The following is a 17,464-nucleotide window of genomic DNA, read 5'->3' on the forward strand; positions in this document are numbered from 1 at the left end:
TATTTTACAATAGGATAGTCTCTAGCCCAGGGGTGGGTAACCTTTTTCATTTGAGGGGCCACTTAAAATTCCTCCCAGGGTTATAAAAGTCCTCAGAGGGTCGTACTATGATCAGGATTTCCCCCTGCACTTTAGGCCTATATTGAAGGACGCAACCTTTAAAACAGACCCCACCTTCTCTTGGTCCCCTGAAATGTAACTTCATTGTATTGCAAATGTAATTTCTAAGATTCCTTTACAAAACATGTCATATTTCATGTGAAGCTGCATAAAATTAAAATTATATCAGGGGCCGGATAAAACAGCTTCAAGGGCTATAAACGGCCATAGGTTCGAGACATCAGGTTCCCCACCCCTGCTCTAGCCTAACATCTCAGTGGCAGGCATCAAATAAACCTCTTTCTGTCTTAATCGTTTTTTTGTTTTTAATTCTCGTTAAACTCTCCTTTACAGGGCAGCAGATTGTGCGAAACCTGCGTGAGTCTCTGTTCTCCTCCATCGTCCGACAGGAAGTCGGCTTCTTTGACAAGACGCGCACCGGGGAGCTCATCAACCGGCTCTCGGCCGACACCACCGTCGTGGGACGCTCGCTCACGGACAACTTGTCGGACGGCCTTCGCTCGGTGGCCCAGGCTGGCGTCGGGGTCAGCATGATGGTGAGAATAATAATAATAATAATAATACAGGGCTGATAGTATTCAGGCTCCATGCCTGATTTCAGGCTTGACAGAGTTTGCAAAAATAAAAACATTGATAATAATTAGCCATTAGGTTATTCTTATATCAGAGAGTGTTACAGGTTCAGGGTTTTCTTCTACTATCAGGCTTGAATAATGGTCATACACAGGCTATTAAATGTTTGAATAATGTGTCAAAATAGGCCTACGTTACGTCACTTGCAGTATCTTGTCGTCGTCGTTAGAGCCGGGGAAAAAGTTCAGGCTCAGGATTTTTTTTCACTATCACCCCTGATAATAATAATAATAATACTTTCGTTGTATATAGCACCTTTCAAAACACCTAAGGACGCTTAACAAGGTAGAGAAGCATCTCTGCCTCTGACTCTGTTTGTGTTCTATTTCCATTAAAGGTTACTGAACAGTGCACTCTAGATATGTTTGCTTTTCATGCTGTTGTATATAAGTTTCCTTAATTTCCCCCCGGGGATGAATAAAGTTACTCTACTCTACTCTACTCTACACTGAAAAGGCAACGTTTCGAGAATTTTTGTTTGTATCCTCAAGCTGTAAAGTGGTTTGTGGTGGTGAGTCATAGTAGTAATTATAGGGCTGTATTGCATGTCACAAACAACTATGCTGTAAACAAGGGTGTATAAAGTAAAAACACTCGTACTTATTTACGGTAATTACAGTACGTAGTCTTGCATAGTTAATACACCAGTTATTACACTGTATCTAATGAGGTAGATGCACTGTAAGTCCACTTGTACGACTACTTTTACTTCATACACCTGGCTGTCAACTAATGACAAAAGCACCAGCTTTCCACACTCTATCAGGGCTGTTTACACCTCGTGAGCCTGTTGACATGGAACCAAATGGAGGATGGTTTATAAAATGTCAAGAAAAAAAGAAATGTCTAATGTTTAAAATGTTGTCCATTTTGCTTCCTTTTCCCCGCTCTCCTGCTTGTGTAGTTTTATGTGTCTCCAAGCCTGGCCATGTTTGTGCTGATGATCGTGCCTCCCATGGCAGGCCTGGCCGTGATCTACGGACGATACCTGCGCTCCCTCTCCAAACGCACACAGGATTCACTGGCTCAGGCCACGCAGGTACAATAGGTCTCACTGGGCAAAACTAAGAGTAAAGTTTAGGGAACACAAGTATCAACAGAAAAGCGAGATGGACTTGTCTGACAGCTGTGCTTCCGTGGAGAAAGTAATTGTTCCATTGTCAGCTGCTGTATAACTATTGTTCCATTGTCTTTGTCAAAAGACTTCCGCAGCGTAATGCTAATGGTTACATTTCTGTTCCATGCAAAATGCCATTTCTTGTTTGTTTTCCTTTTCACTCCATGAACCGGTTCAAAGACTTGGTTACAATTAAGTGGCAATTGTTTGCTTGTTCACACCAGTCTGTTGAAACAGGAAGAAAATCTCTGTCTTGAGCAAGAGTTATGGTATGGCTAGTTGGAAAAAGGTGTTTCCCTGTGGCTTAGTGCTCAGTATACTTCACTTTGGACTTTGAATTATGATTTGAATTATGACCATTGAATACGATGTTCGCTATATTTAACCTTTCATTCATTAAAATCGAAACTTTTTTCCCCCTGTAAGCTCGTGAGTTTCATAGAGAACATTTACATGCACAGAGTATTCCGTTTTAAAACAAGTTCCAGAATATTCCATGCAAGTGTGTGGAACGGGATTCTGCAACCGGAATATTCCTGAAGCACGGCCACATTGGGAATGAATGAGTTAACATGACTTACAAACAGAATACTTCCACCGTTCCGTTTAAAATCAGAAAGAATATTGTTTGCATATAACTGCGGTCATTCATGTCAGTAATCAGATTTTTTTTATCCCCTAGTTGGCGGAGGAGCGTATCAGTAACATGAGGACGGTGCGAGCATTTGCCAAGGAGCAGAATGAGGTGCAGAAGTACGTGGGGAAGATCAACTATGTGTTTGAGCTGGCCAAGAAGGAGGCAGTGCTGAGGGCGGGCTTCTTTGGCATGGTGAGGCGTAGTCGTATACAGTAGCACGACTCAGGACTTCTGAAGCACCCTCCAGTCTCTCACTCTTTCAAACTCGCCTATATTGCAGGTTTTCCTCTTAACTTGTCCCCTCCTACTTTCACACCTGTTTTGCTTTGGGTAGGTGTATGGCAACTAAAATGCCTTTCACGCAAAGGTAATCTAAGGTCATAGATTAGTTTGTTTTCACTTTGCTTTCACTTTCACTTCAGACTGGTCAGGCACTTCAGTTTAGATCAGAATACAGTATAGCGTTCTTCACCATAATTGGACATGGGCTAGGGGCCTGATGGGTGATGTCACAAGAGTGGAGGCAATAAATGACGTGTGGATAAAGATTTTACGTCAGTCGTTGTGCTTAAGCAGGCAAAAAAAGAGCCTGACTGGTTATTACATTATAGAAGTAATAGCTTTTCTCCCTGAGTGGATGAGGTTGAAGCCTTTACACTGTTTACATTGCTTTACTTTACATTACATTATGTTATATTTGACTGATACTTGTATCCAGAGCAACTTACAGATATTAGTTTATTGGTAACAGTTCCTGGAGCAATGTGGGGTTGGGTGCCTTGCTCTCTAGGGCACCTCAGCCATGGAATGAGGAAGTCCTCATCAACTTTATATCCAGACTCAAGGTCCACTTCCAAAAAGGAATAACACAAAACATAGACATAGACAAAAAGAAGCACACTTATACATGGGTTCTAAATGTTTGTTTTCTCCTGGCTGCGCAACACTAGCTGCGCATAACTCAACCTCGATTGTTGGAAACCGCTGCTGGTCAAAAAATTAGCTCACGTGGTTGGCTGCCAGTGTCTTGCCCCTCCTCACGACATTGCATTTATAAATACGGTGAACCCATGTATAAAGTGACTGGTTAGGGTGGGGATTGAACCTACAATCCTTTGATGTACAGTCCAACCTCCCAAACCATTACATTACAGCTGCCCCAACACTAGTGAACTGTTCTGCTGCTGCTCTATATCTGGTGTTGTCACAGGTAGCTGTCTCTATTGCTGTGATAAGGTCCACTGTATCTATCTAGTCTAGTGAAATGGCAAAGTACAATCACTTTGTTGAAACCTCCATTTCTGGTTTGGAATGATGCCAGTTAGACAGGTTCGTCATCCTCTTGGGTCAAGCACGTGATCTGTTTGGCATTGTTCTGGCTGAGTGGAGCTGGCGTTTTTGTGTAATATGATCTCTCCCGGAGGATGGGATCTAAATGAACTCTTTTCATTTCCAGCCAAAATGGCTAGTAAATGTTAATCTTACTAGCCAAACACACACTCACCAATGGGTCAAAGTGGATAGTAAGTTGGTCTTTTCTACCAGCAAAACGGACATTTTACCAGCATTTGGTCAGTTTGCTGACCTGTGTTAATTTAGAGCCTCGATGTTAACGTTTCAGGGCTGTTTGTGTTACTCTTGACCTGTAGTGCTTATTAAGCCTCATCTACAAAACTGAAGACATTCATCCTCTCAGTTGCTGAATTATCTGGTTGCCCTTCATTGTTTCACTAGAAAAGGGATCCTGTTTCCTGCTACACTCTTCTCGCTTAGACGTTGCTGTTGTGCTTCATGTAAAATCTGTTAATTCCTTGATGGTAGTCCCAAGACATACATTTTTTTTATCTGTCTAGGGCTTCCATTTCTCGAAAGCATAACTGCTAACCAGTTAGCAATTTGGGTCGCAACTTCCGTAGGTTGGCAATTGGAAATTGCATTGCAACCACGTAAATTGCTAACTGTATTTCCTGTGCCTGAGATAGCTTCCCTTTTCAGCCCAGCATAATATTATGTCCCATGGGCACAACTACTAATACTGTAGAGCCCCTGTTGAGAAACACTATCCTAGAACATTTCAACAGATATTTTGGTGCCCAGTTTCACACACTAGAGGGGCTGTGCAGCATGAAGTGCAAGTCAATGCTGAAAGACATTTCACACTTACACTCTGTTGCTATGTCAACCTTGCCCAGTTTTGCTGCTTTTGCATCCTCATTTCTGCTTGCAGTTATACTGTATTTCTCAAATTGGTTTCTGAACGATATTGTAAAAAAAAACTTGATTGTGTGTGTGTGTGTGTGTGTGTGCGCGTGTGTGTGTGTGTGTGTGTGTGTGTGTGTGTGTGTGTGTGTGTGTGTGTGTGTGTGTGTGTGTGTGTGTGTGTGTGTGTGTGTGTGTGTGTGTGTGTGTGTGTGTGTGTGTGTGTCTGTGTGTGTGTGTCTGTGTCTGTGTCTGTGTCTGTGTCGGTGTGCTTTTTACAGACAGGTCTAAGCGGCAACATGATGATCCTCGCTGTGCTCTACAAGGGGGGCCTGTTGACCGCCAGTGAGCACATGACAGTGGGACAGCTGTCCTCCTTCCTCATGTACACCTTCTGGGTTGGCATCAGCATAGCAGGTGTGTATCAGGGCTTGACACTGGCACTAGCCAATCGGCCAAATGCTGGTAAAATTTGGCTGTGGCTAGTAGTACTTTCGGTCTCACTAGCCAATTTGGCTGGCAGTTTATTCCTTGGTAACATACGCATCATAGCCTTTATGCTGCTGTTTGCCCATTGTGTATCAATTGTTTGTATTTAAGTTAAAGAAAAAGCTCAGTAACTCAGTTTCTATTTGCTTGATATACTTCAATGTAGAAAGGTATACACTTATCTTGCTTTAGCACCTCATCTTCTCAGGTTAGACGTACACGTACCATGATGAAGAAAAAAAAAACGATAGAAAATCAATGGCTAGTGGAATACCGGAATGGCTAGTGACTCGGGAAAACCACTAGCCACAGTGGCCAGTGGGTGAAAAAGTTAGTATCAAGCCCTGGTGTGTATGTATTGTACACCTTCTGGGTTGGCATCAGCATAGCAGGTGTGTATGTGACTGAGGTGTTCCTGCGCAGTCTGCCCCTCGGGTCTCGGGTCTCAAACCGCCACCTCCTAGTCAATAGCCCGATTCGGACGGGACTTTTATTACCTATGGACCCCCGGTACTTCGGAATAACTACGGAGAATGTCTGAGTTTTTAGTCCTGTGCGAATGTGCCATGTCCGCGATTTGAGGGGTAATAATTACGCCGCGAATTACCTACTGTAATTCGGCGAAACACAGACGTCCTGGGGTAATTTCACATAGGCACGCCGTCTGCACCCCCTTGTAATGTGAAAGCGAAAGTGGAAGTGAAAGCCCATTGGGAAACTCCAACTCCCATTGTCATTGGGACACAGCACTCCACAGCACACAAGTGAACACTGCACACTGCACACAACGAAATTGCATTTATGCCTCACCCGTGCAAGGGGGCAGCCCTCAGTGGCGCCCCATGGGGAGCAGTGCGGTGGGACGACCTTGAAGACCGGTTGCAGCATCAGTGCATTTTTACCTGTAACGGTTAATAATTCTGTTCAAAGAAAACAACCTCTTAGGTGTTAATGCATTGAATGCATATTGGTGTAAAATGCAAAATGGCACATTAAAAGGTCACATACAGAGACTTTCAAATGCCAACTAAAGACTTGAGTTTCTTAGTTTCTCACTTCAGACGACAACAGAAACTCTAGTAGCTAGCCTCTGCCATTACCGGTACATACAACACATACATTATACGCACACACACACACACACACACAGGCATATGTCTGTACACAGGATCATACCTGTGTGTGTATACAACAGGCTACCTTAGGATTGCACACACACACACCCAAGAATGTACACAGGATCGTACGTGTGTGTGCACTGCAGGAGTACACAACAGACTACCTTCCCTTTTTAGTTCTTCTACACGTGGACAAGCAATAGAAAGAGGTGAGGCAGCAGGAGATGAGAATGTAGGGGTCTTCCTGGAGGGCCTTTTGCCACCTGTTCTTGAGAAATCAACATGATGGTGCAAATGTGATGGCAAATTCAGGCCTTTTACTGACTTTTGTCTTCTCTGCTTATTTGTTGTGGCAGGTTTCAGTTCCTTTTACTCTGAGCTGATGAAAGGCTTCGGTGCTGGATCCAGACTGTGGGAGCTGGTGGATAGGAAACCAGAATTTGGCCTTGATGGTGAGTATGACGACCAGCTACCATTTACATTTTATGTTGCCACAGGAAACTGTGTGGATGAACGAACACACTTTATTTTGCTTTGATCAAAATCGGCATAATCATGGATGGGATTTTGTATGTATGTAGTAGCATGTGTATAGAGCAAAGCAAGGTTTCCAAATTCTTTTAAATTTGGGATGCGTTTTGTCACGGGCCCAGCTTGAGATAAAGTGTTCTGACTCCGATTTCTTTCACTTTCTGCCTCTCTCTCTCTCTCTCTCTCTCTCTCCCTCTCTCTCTCTCCCTCTCTGCAGAGGGTATAACACTAAGGCCTGAGCAGTTGAAAGGTCAGCTTCAGTTCCACAGCGTCTCCTTCTCCTACCCGACCCGTCAGGACGCTCCCATCTTCCAGGGCCTGAACCTGCTGGTACCGGCCGGTTCGGTCATGGCTGTGGTGGGGCCCAGCGGGTCGGGGAAGTCCACCCTGGTCTCCCTGCTGCTTCGCCTGTACAACCCAGACTCAGGTGAGCTATGCGGAGGGGGAAAGCGATTGACAGGGGGGAGAGTGGGCTAGTTTCTAATGTGTGGGGGTTTTATTTAGGCAAACTTTGTTTCTTAATTACACTAAAATAGACCTTAACATTCCAGATTACGGAAGAGTTCTTTTTTGTTGTTGTTGTTTTTGTCAATTTTACCTGACATTTTTTATGTGACAATGAGGACCAATTATGGGAGGTTTGTTTTTAGTGAGAATTAAAATACTTGCCTGTGACATTATGACCACAGTGATGATTGCATTTTCATTTTAAGTAGATTAACGATTCACTGGCTGAGAGCTTTTGCAAGTGCGTTGGCAGGTGTGTTGAGATTTTGAAAGTGTGTTGGCCCCAGCATGAGAAAAGAAAGCCAGCCGCTTTGCGAGAGATAACATTAGCCAGGCCGCGCCCTCCTAGTGACGCAACACCTTCAGCGTGGCTTCTAGTCAGGCCAAGAGCAATACAAATATCGATTCTGACCTCCCGAAAAATCTCCTCCCACTTTGTCGGGAAGCAAGCAATCATTAGCAAACTAAATGAGGCGGACCAACCATGGCGTTTGGGAAATGTTAATTGTTATGCTCTTGGTCAGACCAAGTCTGAAAGAGATTTGAAAGTCGATGATAATCAGCCTAAGATAACATGTCTTTCTGCCCTAAAAGGTATGATCACCATTGATGGCAGAGATGTTCGGGACCTTAACCCTTACTGGCTGAGGACTCATATTGGAACAGTTAGTCAGGTAATCCCCATTACCAATCCATGTCACTTTGGATAAAAAAGTGTCATCTAAGTGTAATGTAATGTAATGTATAATGTAATTTAATAAAGTGTTAATGTTATGTAATATAATGTAATGTAATGTCTTGGTTGTCTGCTGCAGGAGCCTGTGCTCTTCTCCAGCTCCATCGCGGAGAACATCGCCTACGGTGCCCTCGACCCAAACACCGTTTCCATTCAGGACATCCATCGGGCGGCGGAGATCGCCAACGCCTACCACTTCGTCCAGAGTTTCCCCCAAGGCTTCGACACCGTGGTGGGAGAGAAGGGAATCCTGCTCTCGGGTACTTTTTGTTTGTATCTTTTGATTTTTATTTTACTTTTTTTATCCAGAAAGGTCCTTATTGAGTTTTTTGTATTCTTCTTCAGGAAAGTTCTGGCCAAAATACACTGTAGCATAACTTAAAACACCGATGCACTGGGACAGGGGTGCCCACTGGCACTGACATTTTTCGTCTTGAAGTGCAAAGAAGTCTTCATTTTCCTATCTTTTCTGAAGCTGCCTCTATTTTTTATTTTTCTCTAAACATTATTTTTTTGTACACGTTGCTGTCCGAATGTATTGCGGGACATGTGGGCTTCTAGAAGCACACAAATGTTTTTAATGCACAAGCTCTCTTCTGGGGTCACATGAAATTGTGTGGCGAGCTACATTTGGTCTCATTTGGAGCCTTGACTTGGACACGTGGTCTAATCTGTGAATGCATTGTACGATACATACTTAATTTCATTTTCATTTGAATGAATCCTTAACTTTGGCATTTGAAAATGGTGTTAACCCCTTAAGACGCGGCTGTATACATTTGTTGTTACCAGTATGGTAATGACCAAGTCGTGGTGCATTACTAAAGGGCCTGTGTTGTGTCATAGTATTGTAGTGCTATGGTAGGTACATTTCAATGACGATTACAGCGTGCCACTGGAGGTACGGCGCGCATTAAGGGGCTACATGTAATGGTCTGCTCCCGTTTTAACAGGTGGTCAAAAACAAAGGATTGCCATCGCAAGAGCTCTATTGAAGGTAAGGTGATTCTTACAGTAATTGTCTTTGGATAATGGACAAGACAGAGAATAAATTAGTGGGTCAGAGATTGGGGTAAAATTGGGGGTAACACTTTATTTTAGGGATACATCTATAAGCACTAATACATACAATGTTAATGCCTGCATAAGTAACTTGTAAGGCATGTAGTAAGCAAACGCTAAGGCCTACTAGGTCCTTACTAAGGTTAAATTAGTAATAAATCCTTTATTGTGCATGAACAAGACATTTGCGAATACATGCCTAACAAATGTTTGATTTTGCTTTGTACATGCCTTACAAGTTACTTATACAAGCCCATTGTATGTATTAGTGCTAATAGATGTATCCCTAAAGCAGGGGTCAGGAACCTATGGCTCTAGAGCCACATGTGGCTCTTTTGGGAACTATATATGGCTCTTACTTATCTAGGGTTGCCAACCATCCCTTGAAATATGGAATCGTCCTGTATTTATAAATAAAAGTACAGGTTCCATATTGAGTTGAAACGGGACAAGGGAGGTTGAAAAGTGTTAAAATGCAGGAAATAACATCTAAGAAATACAAAATTCTCCCAGACCCTCACCACAATGAAGTTCATAGTTGGCAACCCTACTTACCTGTTATCAATAAAAGCAATAACTTGATAGTACACTCTAAAATTGTTGGGCTTAATTGAAATACATGTGTTATTCAATGTTTTTAGAAAAGGGTATGGCTCTCATGAACATTTCTTTTTAAAAACTTGGCGTTTATGGCTCTCTCCACCAAAAAGGTTCCTGACCCCTGCCCTATAGTGTTACCGAATTGGGATATGACCTAGGCTAGACTGGAACCTGGGTCCCCGTGATCTACTGCCCCCATGTGGTTTGTGTGTGTTAGCAGAGGGCACCATAGAACCCCCATGGTTGTTCCATTTGAATCTTTCATTCTTCAATCACAATGTTATACTGTGCACACCATGCATGTTAACCCCTGCCGTGCTGACCTACCATTTCACTGTATTTTCTTTAGAACCCCAGAATACTGCTGTTGGACGAGGCCACAAGGTATGTGTGACTGGATAATGCATTTGGGTTCATGAAGAAGTTTCCACGTTAAAGGACCAGTTCAGTCAATTTCAACATGCAGTTGTAATGCTCACACTACCCTGGACTTGTCAGTACATGAGGTTTTTTTTCTTATTCTTCAGCCTTTTCCGAGATCTTGGTCATTGTAATGGGGGCAGCGCTTTGTTTACAATTTTTTTTTTTCATTCCCAAAAACATCCGAAAGGTTATACAACATCAGCAGACAACTAGCATACAGCGGTACCTTTTGGGAAAATATTTGGTGTAGGCCTATGTTAATTAAAAAAAAATGTAAACAAACGCTGCCCCCATTAGAATAGCTCATATCTCGGAAAGGGCTTAGCCGAAAAATGTCGTATCACCGGGTACTGACAAGTCAAGGGTAGCGTGAGCAATACAACAGCATATTGAAATTGACTGAACTGGTCCTTTAACACCTGTAGTTCTTTTTTTTTCAATCACATGATCTATCCACACAGAGCACCCCAACACATTGGAAACCCTAATGCAGTCTTAAATGCTTCCCATAGAAATTTGTAATGACATTATTATTACTAAAGTCATTACATTCTCTCTCCGTGACGTATTTTTTTCCTATGTTGTCCAAAATGAACTTTTGCCACTCTCTCTCTGTCCGTGTGTGTGTATGTGTGTCCCTCTCTTTGTCTCTCTGTCTCTCTCTCTCCCCCTCTCTCTCCTCTTTCTCTCTCTCTCTCTCTCTCTCTCTCTCTCTCTCTCTCTCTCTCTCTCTCTCTCTCTCTCTCTCTCTCTCCGTGTCTCTCTCTCTCTCTCTCTGTGCGTGCGTCTCTCCCCACTCCTATCGCTGCAGTGCTCTGGACACGGAGAGTGAGTTCCTGGTTCAGGAGGCTCTGGAGCGGCTGATGGTGGGTCGCACGGTGCTCATCATCGCCCACCGCCTCTCCACCATCCAGAACGCCGACGCCGTGGCCGTGCTGGACCAGGGGCGCATCGTGGAGTGCGGCAGCCACGCGCAGCTGCTCGCCAACCACGACGGACTCTTCCGGAAGCTCATGGAGAAGCAGGCCGTCATGCAGGAGCAGCACAAGCAGGCGCTGCGCAAATAAACAAGGCCAGGGCTCTGAATTAACACCAGCCAACCGGCCAAATGCTGATGAGATCTCAGTTTGGCTGGTAGAAAAGGCCAACTTACTAGCCACTTTGGCTTGTAAGATTAACATCTTGACCAGTAGCCATTTTGGCTAGTGGTGAGAATGAAGGGCCCTGAATAAGGCCCTTTGTCACCACCACAGCCACAACTGCAACAACAGCCCAGCGGTGGGCATCCGATCCTGCCCCGTGTTCAGAATGTTAAAACGGATTCACAGTCCAGTTGGTCCGCTCCTGAACACACACCCTCCTCCCCAATGGACCCAGGCGACCTCTTTGAGATGAAGATTCCCTCCAGGACCACAGAGGGGCTGACTGACGTTTTTGACTTGCAGCAACCGTCCTGTACAGGATTCAGTTGCATGAGGACTTTTCAGAGACTTGTATTGAGTGACTTGTGGACGTGGCAGAAAAGGTGTTGACTATACTACTACAGTCTTGTAGGTGCCTGTGAAGCTGCTGATCAGCTCCGTAGCTGTGGAGGCCAAAGGACTGCTGTTGTCTGATTAAGGTGCAAACTAAATTCACCCCAGAGGAAGAGGTGCCGGCAGGCGACCAGATGCCAAATTTTTAATTTAGGGGAACAAAAAGAGGTGCCACAGACTCCAGGGGGTGCATTTCTCGAAACTGTAGTTTCTAACTATGTTAGCTACTTTGTTGTTTGCAATGCAATGTCACATTGGCAACCACTCAAGTTGCTAACTGGCTAACTTACTACGCTTTCGAGAAACGCACCCCAGAGTTGTAAGCTGCAAGGTTGTATTGCAGTAGTAACGATGTACCGTATGGAAACATAACTACCAGAAAACTTTGCAGCACAAGGTTTCATTTTGACAACATATCAGCCCATTTGCCTGAATGGGACCTGAGGAGAGCCGAATTGGCTGCCACTACCAAAGTATTGCAGCCTACACCTCTGGAGTGAACAACACTTCTTTTTGTTTTCTACGGATTTCTGTCTCTGATCACAATCTTTTTTTTTAATGTTTTATGGGGTTTAGTCAGAGTAGACTGGATGGGAAATCGATATTTACAGGTTCAGGCAGTGTGTGGACACTCTTTAAACCTGCCTTACTGATTTTTTTCTCTATTTTTTTTGCACCTTGAGATATAAATCAGACAATTGTATCTGTTGTTTTTATAACTGCTAAATGTACATTGATATATCCAAAAAACTTGAAGGCAAATGTACAGTTGCTTTTGAAACAATGAAGAGTGAAAGTCAAGACTTTTGAATGGAGTGATGTGGAACTGAACACTCCTATTAATGGCACACCGTCTTGGGATTTTGTTTATGGCCTTTAGTGGAAAAAAAGAAAAAAACGCAACTCTATGCTGCCCTTCAAAGGCAAAGTGCAGTTATTACGGCAAGATATTCAAACAGAAAAAGGCCTTCAAAACCATGGTATTAGATTGGATATTGCAGTAACTGCAAATTTGACTTGGCAATATCTCTAAAATGGAACACATTTGGACCATAAGGATTCGTCACAAGATAAAGGAGGTAATATAAAGACCATTTTTTAGTATAAACTCAATTCTGACAAAATATGTAGTTGCTGAATCTTTTCCTTTGTATGGCAGTATGGCTGCACGTCATTCTAGTCCCTCTCATCCTTTCCTGCGGCTTCCAGCCTTGGGGCCTGAGGTGCTCGACGCCATCGATGGGCAACGTTTTTATTCAATATCTTTTGAAAAGACATGAATTGGGCGTTATTCTCTCATTTGCGATCAGGGAGGTATACTAAGAAGCTGTTTCAGTTGTAAACCAGGTTAAGTTAACCTTGTGGTAGAGGTAAACCGTCTAACAGAAGAGCCTGAACTCCTCATTTTCTTAACTAAGTGATGCCTGCAGGTGTATCTATTTACAGGTTTACCAACTGCTGTAGGTTAACTAAGCCTGGTTTAGCACTTAACTATGTTCTTAGCATACCAGCATACCCCCCAGGATATTGAATTTGGGGAAACCCCATCAGTCAGCAACTCTGCGCTGGTTGACAGATTGGGGGGGGGATCTATATTGTTTTCTATGCGGAAGAGGAGCATGATTGAGGCCGCATGATGAGAACGGAGGCCAAAGGAGAAGATGGGAGGAGCTACGTAGAATGACATGCAGTCTTTCTTTCCTGAGTGTGCATCTCCAACATTCCATGTTTTCAAAAAAAAAATCAAAGGGAAAATACATGATCCCATAAGGTGATTTTAATGTTATATATGATGTCCTTAGAAACACTCACAGATTTGTGGAACCATGATGATGATGGTTGTGGAATAGTGTGTGATGGCTGTGATGAGTGTTTATAATTGTCACTGGTGGAGAGAAGTAGTAGTATTTATTTGTTTTCCCTTCTTGCAGTTAACGAATTATGAGTAAGAAAATCAGTCACACAAATGGATCGCATCTCATACAATTTGATACATCTCAGTAGGTTAAGTGCATACCGGCTGCACAAGGCGGCTAATTTAAAAGATGAATGAAACTTCTTCGAATTTCCCACAGTGCACTGAGCTTCTTCACAGTTGTGAAACATTTGGCTGCTGTACAGGGTTCCCTGGACTCCAGTGGAACTCTGCTTGTGTCAAAATTGAAAATTCTGATTGACTTGACACTAATGGTGGATAACCAAAAGACACTGGACTTGCCCAGTCCATGCAGTTAATAGTATTTGTCACACGATGCTCGAGCAGCAACAGCTATGTAACAGGGTCCGTCAGTACCTCCCAGAAGTTTGAAGAGAAACACGTTTGTTTTTTTTAAAGAAATGATCTTCTTGTGCCTGAAATGCAGATATTATTTACAGTTCTTCGTACTTCATTGTCACAATATTTTTTGGTAGCAACAGATAAGCAGGTTGTCTTTTATCGAAGAATTAAGTGTGCACAAAGAAACACAATTACATTTTAACTGAGAAAGTTATTGCACTGGCTTGAATGATAAACACTTCAGTGACTGCTTGAAAGAAATATCAGAATTGTATGCATACCCGTGTATCTATTTTTGTTGTATAAGCTGAGAAATTATAAATGAAAGTGTAGTTTTGTGTGCTAAATTATTAGGTAATAAAGTCTAAATGAAAATGTACTGCAAAATGTGTCTCCCCTGCCGATTGCTGTTCTGAAGAGATTCTGTAGTAACACATTGAACACTGTTATTCATTTCATGGATGTGGATTAGGGAGTATTACTTTACAACAGGGGTGAGGAACCTTTTTCATTCGAAGGGCCATTTCAAATTGCTCCAAGGGCTGTAAAAGTCCTCCAAGGGCCGTACTATGAACACAAACCAGGATTTCCCCCTGCACTTTAGGCCTATATCGAAGGCAGCCACTTTTACAACAGACCCCACCTTCTCTAGGTCCCTTGAATGTCACTGAATTGTATTGCAACTTGAAGTTTCCTTTACAAAATATATCATATTTCATGTGAAGCTACATAACATTAGAATTACAGTATGTAGAACAGCTTCAAGGGCCGCAAATGGTCCTCGAGACATAGGTTCCCCACTCCTTCTTTACAAATCACCTTACAGAGTTTGGATGGTGCTGTGGAGCAGAGCACTCAGTGGTTCTTAACATTATTTTCTTAAACCACCCCCTTACCTGTCTACCAAGACAAGCTGTGCACCCCCAACCCAAACTTCTACACGGGTATGCACTAAAAATGGTTTAAGTGATTAGTTAAAATGATTCTTGCTCGAGACATTAATCTAATGACCTTACTGACTTTACATATTTTAATTTAGTTTTCATTTGGTGTAATTGTAATGTTATCAAGCAGAATTTTGGTCACAACCTCAACGCAAACAAACTTCTACGGACCCCCTGCAATCTCTTAAGAAGTACTGCGCTAAGTGACCCACCCATACCACAGCTGCCCACGGGAGCCCTGGTGGTCTCTGGGTCACATCCCAGTCCCATGCCATGCCACTCCCACTCATTTCCTGTCCCATGCTTTGCTTTCAATGTCATAATAAAGGTAAAATATACTTACTTGCTTACACACACAAACACACACACAAACACACACACACACACACACACACACACACACACACACACGGACCATATTGATATACCGGTAAACACATTGATAAGTGGCCTCTATTGTTGAAGGTGTATCTTCTCTCTTACTCATCCTTTTCAACCTGATAAAGTGAGTTTTAGAAACATCTAGGCCTATATAATTAACTTGACTGGGGTTAGCAGTGACATTCATGCACCATATGTGAAATTAAAAGAGCTGTCAGTAGTACTTCCTTGCATTATAAAATTCAATTGAATTTGAATGGAATCATAATAGGAACAAAACCTGGAGATTTTTATCCATATTTCTTTCAGCAATTTAAATGCTCTCTGTATTTCTGTAACCCTTTGAAAACTGTTTTAGAGAACTGTTTGAGAACTGGCTTAGCCCTCCTCCTAAGAGCTTTCACATTGGTCCTTTTTTTGGGCGTGTGTGTGTGTGTGTGTGTGTGTGTGTGTGTGTGTGTGTGTGTGTGTGTGTGTGTGTGTGTGTGTGTGTGTGTGTGTGTGTGTGTGTGTGCACATGTGTGTGACCTGTGTCCCCTTAAACAGAGTCGAGTGTGTGAGTGACCCCTTGAGGCCACCACTTACAATTGGGGCTCCCGTGCCCATTTCTGGTCAGGAAATTCCTCCCCAGGATGGAAGGTGTGGCATGATCCCCCCTACCCAAATCTAGGTTACTTGGACTAATTTAAATTAGGTAATCAAGTCAAGTCAAGCCGGCTTTATTGTCAATTTCTTTACATGCACTGGTCATACAAAGAATTGAAATTACGTTCTTACTTTCCCAATGATAAGAAAAATAATGATGCGTAATGATGAGAAACATAAAAAATATTACCTGATTGTGCAGGACATGAAGTGCTATGGCTATTATTTGACGTTTACCACTTGCATGTACAGTATGCCTACAGGAACTGGACCCCAGGGTGCCAATTAATCAACATAATAGCTGTTGTCATCATGCATTTTTTTAAACACCTCGGCAATAGGGGGGCACACACTGACTGTCAACAACTGCACGACTTAACCCCCACAAGACAGCCAGAATATTGCACACGTATACTAGTCTTCATTCTTAATCTTGATTATCCTTTTGTAATAAAGGAAAATAGTTTAGACAGTGGAAGCATGTACTAAAACACAGACTACATAGGCAAAGAACTCTTCAGCTAAAGCCTGCTTTTTTCATTCAGCGTCTAAATGTGATCCACAAGTCATTCATAATAAGCTTTCAATGCAAGCTGAGGGGTAGGCCTATAGCCTAAACCAATAAATTATCTGAACCTGGTTTCCTCCTGACAGCTTGTTAGCTCGCCCCTGCTTAGGCTCCTGTGAGGCTTACTCATTTATATGATGTGTAATAATGAGATGCAGTGGAAGGTGCTGAATAAAAACATTCAGGAATGCTGCTCTACATGGATGTGTGTGAAATTGATGTAGGCAAGCTAACTTCCCTTCCAAATTTCACACTCCCCTATATCAGCTCTCTGCTCTTGTTTCGCTATACTGATGTGCCCCTTTTAAACAAATAAAACAATTGGCAACATTGTGAAGCATTAGCCTACTTTTTATTTGTAATAATTCATCATTACACACACTTGGCAAAATGGAGTTTTACGCAGAAAATATAAAACGATGATATAACAAAAAAACAAGCACAGGAAGTTTGTTTACAAACCAGCTCAGCTGCCTTTATTGAGGTCCCAACAAAAAGCATACCTGTATCAACCTCATTTAAAGGTACCCTGCCTTATGTTTCTTTCTGAAACAGCTATATCAGGCGAAACATGATGTCTTTTGTTTTAACTGTACATAGCCCATACACTCCATGAACTCACCTGACGTTACGCCGAGTCCTGGCACAGCTAACTGGTACTGACCCTGATTAAAAACATCATAACTTGACGAACAGAAACCTAATTAATACGCATTAATAGTTAACAAACATAAAGCGTTGTTTGTTACTTCTCCGAAAGCGACAACTCCTGCGACGCACCATCCACGCCAAACCAGGATAAACATCTTCCGTTACAGTGCGCTCCTCAGTGCGGTTGTCGCTTCCTTTAGGTCTTGGATGAGAAAGATGAACCAAAGTTTTACTCTGATAAGAGAAAAATCTAGGCTAATCCAAGGAGGCAACTCTTGTTGCCGATTTGT

The 17,464-nt window shown here is 42.7% G+C and overlaps 1 protein-coding gene across 2 annotated transcripts in view; it reads left to right on the top strand.

The window, feature by feature from the left end:
* abcb10 (ATP-binding cassette, sub-family B (MDR/TAP), member 10) overlaps positions 1-12,713 on the top strand; it is a 14,802-nt gene extending 2,089 nt beyond the window's left edge. For both annotated transcript variants that reach the window (XM_063190906.1, XM_063190904.1), the window contains 11 exons: positions 454-656; positions 1,658-1,792; positions 2,553-2,699; positions 4,988-5,123; positions 6,670-6,765; positions 7,062-7,271; positions 7,946-8,025; positions 8,167-8,347; positions 9,041-9,084; positions 10,099-10,133; positions 10,984-12,713. In XM_063190906.1, the coding sequence (XP_063046976.1) occupies positions 454-656; positions 1,658-1,792; positions 2,553-2,699; positions 4,988-5,123; positions 6,670-6,765; positions 7,062-7,271; positions 7,946-8,025; positions 8,167-8,347; positions 9,041-9,084; positions 10,099-10,133; positions 10,984-11,239 (1,523 nt within the window). In that variant the 3' untranslated portion in view covers positions 11,240-12,713. The remainder of the gene's footprint in view (positions 1-453; positions 657-1,657; positions 1,793-2,552; positions 2,700-4,987; positions 5,124-6,669; positions 6,766-7,061; positions 7,272-7,945; positions 8,026-8,166; positions 8,348-9,040; positions 9,085-10,098; positions 10,134-10,983) is intronic.
* The last annotated feature ends 4,751 nt before the right edge of the window (positions 12,714-17,464 follow it).

Source organism: Engraulis encrasicolus, chromosome 24 (assembly GCF_034702125.1).
Source record: "Engraulis encrasicolus isolate BLACKSEA-1 chromosome 24, IST_EnEncr_1.0, whole genome shotgun sequence".
Lineage (NCBI taxonomy): Eukaryota > Metazoa > Chordata > Actinopteri > Clupeiformes > Engraulidae > Engraulis > Engraulis encrasicolus.